This window comes from Ruditapes philippinarum, unplaced genomic scaffold, assembly GCF_026571515.1.
Source record: "Ruditapes philippinarum isolate M1 unplaced genomic scaffold, ASM2657151v2 ctg988_1_1_1_1, whole genome shotgun sequence".
Taxonomy (NCBI): Eukaryota; Metazoa; Mollusca; class Bivalvia; order Venerida; family Veneridae; genus Ruditapes; species Ruditapes philippinarum.
Genome location: NW_026864886.1, coordinates 403,244 through 413,344, shown reverse-complemented (window position 1 = coordinate 413,344; position 10,101 = coordinate 403,244). Strand labels below are relative to the sequence as shown.

Below are 10,101 nucleotides of genomic sequence, written 5' to 3'. Positions count from 1 at the left end.
TATATAGAAAAAAATATAATTTAATCTTTTTATTCTAGATAGTAAATAAGTATAAGGCAATCAGCCACATAATTGTAATATATCCTGCATATCGATGTTTGGCTTCATTAACTTTAATTAACGGCTGCAATTATCTCCTTGTTTATTATTCCATGTGTTCCTGAAAAGCAAGAAGCAAGCTTAACAAAAGCTAATTTAACCTGCTATATAAAACTTATGACTATCATTTCATCATGGCTACATTTTACATGTATGAAATATTCTTACTGATTTTGATATTTTGGTAAATGTATCTAATGCTCGGGCTTGTGTTACTGGTCAGGTTTACAATAAATTGATTGTTAATCTTATCTCTTCTATAAGGACTATAGAAAGAACTTTCGGTTCTGTTTGAAATCACAAAATAGTGATTTTTGGCAATTTTGAAACGTCCCCCCGTTGCCAACGTTACAGGACATTTAAGATTAAACATGCTGTTACAGAGGCTATGTTGCAGTCAACATTTGTGCAAAGTGTCATCAGTATTGAAGCATTTTTCATAGTTCCATAGCAGTTTGAATTTGTAACAGGAGGCTTTTCAATGTAAAACGGCCATTTTTCACAATATGCTCATGAAGGAAAGGGTTAATTTATTGGACAAGTTTGTCTTGTACATTTGTCGAGTTCATTAAATGCGCGTATTTGATTGGGTAAATAATACCCTGTATATTGCATTTTTGCATCTGGGATTTATTTCCTTGCTATAATTTGTACTTGTTTGTTTGTTTGTTTGTTTTGGGTTTTACGTCACATTGACACAGTATAGGTCATATCGCGACGTTCCAGCTTTACTGGTGGAGGAAGACCTCAGGTGCCCTTCCGTGCATTATTTCAGGCACGAACGGGCACCTGAGTAGAACCACCGACGTTCCGTAAGCTAGCTGGATAGCTTCCTCACATGAAAGAATCCAAAGTCCCTGTCGGGATTCAAACCCACAGCGGTGAGGGGCAAGTGATTCGAAGTCAACGACCTTAACCACTCGGCCACGGACGCCCCATTTGTACTTGTGTCGTAATTATTAAATGCGCGTATTTGATTGGGTAAATATTATCCTTAATTTCCCTCTATTAATCTAATCTAATAAACTCTGTTACATTTTTACGTCTGGGATTTATTTCCTTGTTATAACACGTGAGAGATTATCATCACTGCTTCTTCCATATCTCCTAATTTGTACTTTTTGAAATTTCATGTTGTCTCCATTTCAGTGTTTGTGTTGTAAATGATTCAGTTGATTATAAGCATTACATATAAATGATCTAGACAAATACAATCACAATATATTTAAAGTAATCAAATGATCTTTGAAAAAGGTTTTGAAGCGATATAAAATAATCCTAAAAATATAATGACAAGAACTGGAAACACCATCTTCTGTAATTGTCTACATAATTGTTTGATATTATTTAACATTTCATTTACATCTTGTCATACTATATAATTTAAACACGACAACGTCTATCTTACCTTCTATAGCTTGTCTTATTGATTGGAAGTAGAGTTGTGTTTATCGTACATTTTTTATTACTGGCTGTTGCACTTACATCAACATATAACGTTATTTTATGTAATATTTATAGCCGTCGTAGGTTTATTACGTACATGACGTGACTGCACAAAAATTGTATCGGGGTTTTTTACTTATTTGAAATGGACAATTGCATAAAACATTAAACTAAAGTGTTACGTTCACGGTTTATCAAATGGAAAAAGTGTGTATATGAGAGAAGATTAAATGTGTTTTTCTAAATGAATTCACAAAAGAGCCAACTTGTAAACTTTGACCTTTTTCATGATGTCACTTACAATTAGTTAGTACTTTAACGATTTGAATGCAAAATGAAATGGTGTTAAAGTCAATAGATGCCATATTTTCTGAAGTGAACACATTTAAGAAAAAAGATAGACATGGTGAACAGGCGTTCGTAATTACACAGCCAAGAATGACAACCTTCTTTTCAATGTTAAATAACACTTTTATTAATCATTTGTAACACTATACTAATTGCTTTTAAGAAATTATGACAATTTAAAGTGACGCTATATAGTTTGATACACGATTATCAAAATGCAACATTTAAAAAATATTCATGTTCTTCATTGATTGAGCTCAAATAGATTGAAACATATGATTTGTATTTTGTATTCTTGAACGCCTAACTGTTTCGATGTCTCTTCAAAGTCTGACTACAGATAAAAATCATCTTGATAGCACATTTGAAGGAATGTGACTGCTTTCCATTATTTGTTGTTAATGCCTCCTAATTATCTATGTCTGCAGTTATATGCAGATGAGTGAGTTATTTTATTTATGTTTTTAGACGGGAAATATTAAAACCTTGGAGATGGTACAATCAAATTATATGTGTTTATTTAAATGGATTTCAAGCATTACGGACAAGTTTCCTTCTCATTTTATTGTGCCTTATGTTTGGAAGTTTGAAATATAACATTTTATACAAACTTAAAATGATATAATGTAAATTATGTGTATCATGTTACAAACAGTATGTTTTATAACCGACGGCAATTACGTTGTATGTACAAATCCCTATTCTATGAAATATAAACAAATGAAATGAAAACAAGTATACGATGACACTTTTGTTTAAGTCTTTTGAATTGGTGTTTGCATTAAATAGTTTGAGAAAGGAAGTGTTTTTTTTTAAACAAATCAGAAATATAAATGAATATTTTCGACTATGTCATAGCCTGGATCAGTTATAAAGATACTTGTACAATATATATTGCAGTATTATTTGATACTGCATTTAATCACCAATCTTGAAAATCTTGACACTCAAACTTTCGAAAAGGTTATCCATTTGACAATTAAAATATACTAAATGGTGTGAAATTCAAAACACGGGTATTGTAAACGATATCCTGCAATTAAGTGTTCAGACATCTCTATTCTGCAGCATAATGATACTGAAATCATCAAATCAGTGCGTGGTAACAATTCTGTTCAATTGTCAACTGCGTTCAAAATGGTATTAGAAGAACAATATAAAAGAGATAAGGAAATGTCTAGATCATTTACATACCAAGCGAAATTTCATTAATTCTGTATTATGGAAAGAATGGCGTCTGACGAAGCTTTTATTAAATTATGTATGCCAACATTTCCAAGAACACTTTATTAGACATGCAGAAATCAGTTGTTTATATATATTTACAAAATCACAGATGTTGTATCGGAATACAAACACCTATTTCGTTGACGACTCTTGACCTTTCCATTGTCATTATTCTAACTAAAGAGTAATATTGAAATTTTGAGTGTATTACAAAACTTAATCTTATATCTTTCGATACATTAAGTATATAAAGTGACTTATAATTTTTACGTTGTGTACATACCATAGAAATATTAAATTTAAATTTATTAAATTTAGTTTCCGACAAGTATGCTGAGTGTATAGTGTTTCACAAATGCAGAAACATACGAGTAATGTGTGGTGTGCACAATAAATGTCTTAATAAATTACATAATCAATTATCAATTGACGCAACAGCTATATGAGAAATTGAAGATAACTCAATTACTAGAAAATTGGAGATAATACATTGTTGAAGAGATATGTATATGTATCCAGTGTTATGTTGCTGTTGTTTTGTGTGTGTGTGTTTTAATGTTGAAACAATATGGTATTGTCAAAAACTGATAAAAATATTTTTATAACATATTCTATGCATTTTACCTACATGTTCACTAGTAAATTTGATAAAAAAAATTACACTTTGATTCTTGTTGTTTTTTATTTTGTTTTTATTTGTGACTGTTGTGTTTGATTGTTGTCGTTGTTGTTGTTTATTGTTATTGATGATCTTTTTATTGTTTTTTTTCATTGATAATGCTGCTGTTCTAAATAAGAAATTGTCATTGGTGCGCATAATTTTTATGTCAGCGCTGATGCTATTTAAATGGCAGGTGGAAGGTTTTTAAACAGCGATGTGTTTAGACCATTTTCATTGTGAACAAACGGTTTTTATCAATAAAAGTTCACATTCATTGTAATAATTAAAGTGATCGATAGATAAAGCACACTTATGTGAAATCACACAGTTTCTCAGTTTGTAAAATGAGACAAATTGAAACAATAGACACATCATAGAAGTTTAATGTGAGACAGAAATATAAAAATAATGTTTGACATTTCAAGGATGCCATAAAATTACTTTTTTTCCTAGGAATAACACATTTAAGATATCCTTCTCTATCGTATTTTTTTTAATTTGAGCGTTCTGACGCGATTATAACCGGTCTGTTTATTTTCAATTTGGCATTATGAGACACATTTCATTTTTTTAATCCGCTGTACGGCAGGGTTTTTTCTGATGCATTTGCAAGTTAAATTACGAAATAAAGTAACATCCAGCGTTAACAAATAGCCTTGGTTGACTCCAGCCAGTGAATCATTGTCTTATTTATTCTTACACAAACCCAGAAGCTAGCGTTTAGTTACCTTTTATATACCTTACATAAATTTTGTCCCTGTGTTGTCTATATAAGTGTTAACAAGTCATTAGATGATATTGTATTGATGATAATGTCAGAGGTCCGACATAAAAAAACTTATTGATCGCCTGAGCTGGCACTATGACGTACTTGCCAGACATATAATATCGGGGAATATTTACAAAATGCGCAATACCAACAGTTTTCAAAAAGCATTTCGTTATGCAAACAAGATGATTTTCCTTCTCTTTTACTAATTTTCTAATAAATGCAGTATAATATTAGAAATAACACGCAGTTATTCGGACCTTATATCATGATAGTGACCTCCAAGTCACTCTCCGGCTTCGGTTCGTTAAATATTTGAGGTCACTAAACGTGTATGGGGTCCTCAGTGCCGTGTACTATTTCTTAAATAATTCCTACCATGTTATTGATCATTTTTTTATTATTGACTACATGTTTATTTGTCGTTTATTACGATTTTTTCAAATTCATATTTATTTGTTTCTATTATTTTTGAATTCGACATAAAATTATTTCAATCACTTTTCAGGAATATTGCAATCATAAGACCTGTTTGTATTTAGAAAATATGTTAGGGTCAAACATGTTTTATAATTATAAAAATACATGTTTCATGCTTTATATTGTGGCCTTCACCACAAGAACATCGTCATTGCTTTGACGATTTTCATTCAATTGTGGAGAGGCCTTTCATTTATTATTCAATGATGTACGTCCATGATTTACATAAAATAAATCTTCATGTCAAGTTGTCAATAAAATTAAAACATAACTGTTGTTTTTCAAAAAATGACAATTTTCTTGAACGTGTAATATTCGTAGTTACTTTCATTACTTTTGTGTCTTGTTAGGCAAAAACACCTATTGTATTATTAGCTTTTAGTCGTAAACAAGACAATGATGTGTATGGCAATTGTTGTTTAGCGACCAAATGTCTTGCTGTTACACATATTACTAGTCTAAGACTAAAATCTATTATACTTATATCTTGAGACATGGCCTATATATAGATTTATCGTGTGTCCTTATTAGATAAAGGAACTTGATATCATAAACAAATAGAATTGTTATATTTTATTGCAGAGAATACTAGGGCTTGTATGTTGGTTACAAAAAAGGAACCATGTTAACGATTTGGTTTATTGCTGTAGTTGTACAAGTTGGTAAGTATGTCTCGAGATTAATTGCTAGAAATCGTACTGTAATTTTACAATATCGATCATACCGACGTATTTTAAGTACGAATGACTTTTTTGTATGTACGTGTCATTGTTTTTTAATTTCTTATAATAACGATTTGATAAAACATAATTATTTTAAGTTGTCATACAATTAAGTGCTTAACAGTTTCAACATTTGAGCTCACCTTGATGACAAGTGATCTGCAGCATTGGGTTTCACGAGTCTTAAAGTCATATGTCTCTCGTCGCCGCTGATTCAGAAATTCAGTTATTGCAGTAAAATGAAAAACAATCTGGTAAGTTATTGGTAAAGGCAAGTCAGAAAGATCGCCTGCAGAGGTATGTCGACGTCTTTGCTAAAATTGGCGTAACGGTAACAAAATCAATAAGAATAAACAAAGATGTAGATAGCAGATTGAGATATTTCAAAATTGAAGTTTCTATACACTTTTGTAATGTAACGAGCTTTCCTTATTATATTTCATAGTTTGCAGCTTAGATCCATGTACTAATAGCATTGAGATAAATAACAAGTACAGGAGCGTTGAATACCACTACTCCTTAGATGCAGCCCACTTTGAACCTATGGTATGCGATATGCATTTACAACCAGGCTGGTACAGATTTACTCAGGGTAAATTCAATAATAGAATGAGAATCACTTTGCAGAATGTAGAATCGCTGTTAAACTGGCGGATTATTTTATACATCTGCTTGACAAAGTGAAGGAATATTTATAGTTTTTATGTGCATACTATTCCTTTTGAATTCTATTTTGTACTTATTTACGTGTTTTTATATTAAGATATCCACATGATTAAAGTGATCACGATGGTAAAAGAAATCACGACTTTGAAATACACAACTTACTTATTAATACGAATTTATTATTAAATACTTAGTATAGCTTAGAGTTCATATAGCCTACGATACGTTCTTTTAAATTAGTTAATTAAACTAAATAGACATCGCAGACAGGTACACGTTCCCGAAAAGAAACAATGTATTCAATTATGTTAATTCAGGCTTAAACGGTCCCATGCCTGCCCAGATTCCGACAACTTGTGTTTCTGAATATTATTGTTAATTCAGGCTTAAACGGTTCAATGCCTGTCAAGATTCCGACTACTTGTGTTTCTGAATATCATTGTGGTACACATGCGCCATTTTGGATGAATGGAACGCATCCTACTGTTGCTGACGACATAGTGGTGAAACAGGTAATAATTATGTTTCAGTACATCAAAGTATATTTAAATACTTGTTGCCTCTGATTGGCCCTAAATTTGTTTCTTTTCATCAACTATTCATCATTTAAATAAAGTAACTAAAGAGATATGACTTAATTGTAAAGAATTTCAATGATTGCTATCATGCATTGGTTTAATCTATACACAGGACATAATTTGGAAGAATGGAACTGTGGTAAAAGCATCCCTTTTCAGCCAAATTATCTTAATTATCGGGTCCAAAGGCAAATTTTTAAATGTTGATTTAATATATGTTTAATAAGCAGTCAAAATGCCTTTTTGCTAATAATGAAAGTAACAACTAATTAATGGAAGCTTGCATTTACTACAACTTCTGTATATGAACGGGCACAATCAAGCCAATCTTGTGATTTTCAATTTTGATGGTTTTTTTATTACTATTTAGAGGAGGGTGTCGTTTGAGGTTCCATATTTTATATTAATTTTGTTTTCTGATAAAAAGATTTGCGGTTCCATTTCAATGAACTGCTGTAGATACGAGAGCACAATAAGAGTAAAGAATTGCGGAGCATTCTATGTGTACGAGTTGAAACCAACAATTGGATGCAGTATGGCGTATTGTGCAGGTAAATAAATGAATTTGATGTTTTTATTTAATGGTATTAAAATACGATTGCATGTGTATAAAAGTCATTTCCAGCATACATCGAAAGTTATTCATTTTTGTGCATGACCATTTTGCATGAAATTATTAATCGAACTTCACATGGATTTCTTTTATTTTAAGTTGCAGCGGATTCATATCAATGTTTTGCACTTTTATTCTTTATAGTCATTCTTTGAACTGCTCACTAGACAATTAATGATATATTTGTTTTTTTTCTTTCCAGACTTTGTCCTTTAAATCTTCAATTTGATTTTCATCTAGTAGTTAAAACACCTATAAAATATATATCAAACATATGTTCGTTTTGTTGAGCAAATGAGAGCAGTGTTTGAAATTTCACTTTTTATGATTTAAGTTTTTGTTGTTTTCATAAAACGCATATCAATTAAGTTTAATTTACTAAAAAAATCGGCGGCTGTTTAATATACAGTCAATGTAAGAAGCGAATTAGTGTTTTTGAATTAAAAAGACAGCACCAATTTTGTTAGAAACAGCCAAATATTTCTGTGTTTTGAATATGCTTACTGGACATTTGTATTGTATTGAATTCTATTTAAAGGTACTGGTGTGCCTTGTTCACGACACCAAACGTCACAAACTGGGTACCAACCGGGATGTAAAGGTATGTTCGATACCCATATCTAGAATCAGTAAAATATTATTTATTTTGTATCAAAAAGTCACAAAATGACCCAAATGACACAGAGTTGTTATTACTCTTAGACAATTTTTCATATGGGAGCTTGAACGCATTTTCATTATTGCATCCTAGAGACTCTGTCTAAATTTTGATAGTATGTGCACGTTAAGACGTTTGTTACGTCCTCATGAACACATCACGATACGAAAACACCGTCATATAGACATGAAAATAGAGAAAAAAGTAACTAATTGCTTGTTTTAAATGAATCGTTGACCTCCATATGTTTATAACATATATATGTTTGCCATGTGTTTGAAAACAAAGTACTGTTCGGTAATATTTTGGTTGATGTTTGATAAAAAGAAAATTTCAGGATACTCTTGGTCAAAAGACAACATTCAAATCCAAAATATTATAACTAGTATTTAAGTTGTTGTTCGGTTTGTTAAAAAAAACATACAAATTTGTAAATAAAATAATGTGCATTTAACTTTATAGCGGTAAGTTAATTTTATCAAGATCAACATCTACATGATAATAATACTAGAAGTAAACTAACACACTGAACCTAACAATTCACAGGCCTGACTTTTTACTTCTTAACCTATTTTCTGTCTTATAACTGGTCCTTTTTCGATGTTTGACGGAAAGGGTCGAGAAGATTAAATTGTTTGACGCATTTTTATGTACATGTTTATTTTTCAGATATAAATGGCGGTTCTGTCATTACCGGGTGAAAAAAAATGTTGTACATCTTACTCTACCATCTGAGGAATTTTGCAAACGCATGATATACATGTATAATAAACAAATGATAGCAAAACCTTTATTCCTAAAATGTGTGGTTTTATCCTTACGTTGATCAGAGTTATTCATCTTAATAATCACATAATTATGTATTACATTTTAACATTTATCATTGAAGTTAATGAATTTTGAAGTTATGATGTAATCTACGAAACTGCAGTTTCTATCTTGATATAGAAAATAGGAAAATGGGGAATAATAAAGCCGGCTAGTGTGGAAAAAGTTTGAAAATGCTGCAGCCTCGTTTTTAATGACATGTGTAACATGGCAATGTTACATGTAAAACAACCGATTACACATTCTATCACGGTCTGGAACAGAACAAACCATTAGTAAATATCATTGTCGTTTGATTCAGAATTTAGTAGCATAAACAGTTGTGTTCATGCGGCAAGAATCATGGTAACTCCAATATGACACTTCCGTTACATTGTATGAATAACGGCATATTGTCACTAAGAGATATGTCTAACGGGACGACAAATTTAAAGATAAATATTATAGAAGAATTCCTAAAATTGATATAATTTATGTGTAATGCATTTGATGCGAAAATTTACATGTTTAACGAACGCGAACTTTTGTTTTTTTTTGTTGTTTTTTTTTTGTTTTTTTGACACCTGACCTGATTCATTTATATGTAGCAGTTTGCCCATTTTAGCCTTTCAGCAAAGGGACCCGTGGAAGCAAAAAACTGACAGCGTGTATATCCGTTTTCGTTCCGAAAATATACTATTTGCAGAGATTGTTCATCGTTATTGTAGTATTCGTTATATAATAATTGACATTTTCTACCGCCGAAACAAATCAAGCATAACTTTAAGATTATTTAATTTTGCTTTTCAATGCAGATAACATCATTTATCTGGTTTGTTTTTCTTTCGTCGGAAAAGTAAAATTTTTTCTAGAATAATTAACTTCATAAAAAGTAAATTTGAAGAAGTAAAGCTTATGATAGTCTTAATATACATGTTTATTTTATGCTTTTCAGTGGATTACTTATTTATCCATGAAAATTATATTTAATAATTTCACAGTGAAAAATATAATTTCACACTTTTCA

General features: G+C 30.8%; 1 protein-coding gene across 1 annotated transcript; it reads left to right on the top strand.

Annotated features, from left to right (window-relative positions):
* Positions 1–5,566: 5,566 nt before the first annotated feature.
* On the top strand, positions 5,567–9,522 carry LOC132727162 (oncoprotein-induced transcript 3 protein-like). The gene is made up of 6 exons (XM_060712584.1): positions 5,567–5,692; positions 6,198–6,344; positions 6,803–6,930; positions 7,424–7,547; positions 8,148–8,210; positions 8,937–9,522. The coding sequence occupies exons 1-6, from the start codon at positions 5,653–5,655 to the stop codon at positions 8,966–8,968; spliced, it is 534 nt and encodes a 177-aa protein (XP_060568567.1). The 5' UTR covers positions 5,567–5,652; the 3' UTR covers positions 8,969–9,522.
* The last annotated feature ends 579 nt before the right edge of the window (positions 9,523–10,101 follow it).

Excerpts from the sequence above, each read along its gene's own strand:
- LOC132727162 (XM_060712584.1), top strand. The coding sequence starts at position 5,653 with ATGTTAACGATTTGGTTTATTGCTGTAGTTGTACAAGTTG. Across the intron at positions 6,931-7,423 it reads ACGACATAGTGGTGAAACAG|ATTTGCGGTTCCATTTCAAT; the intron begins GTAATAATTATG and ends TCTGATAAAAAG. Across the intron at positions 7,548-8,147 it reads CAGTATGGCGTATTGTGCAG|GTACTGGTGTGCCTTGTTCA; the intron begins GTAAATAAATGA and ends TTCTATTTAAAG.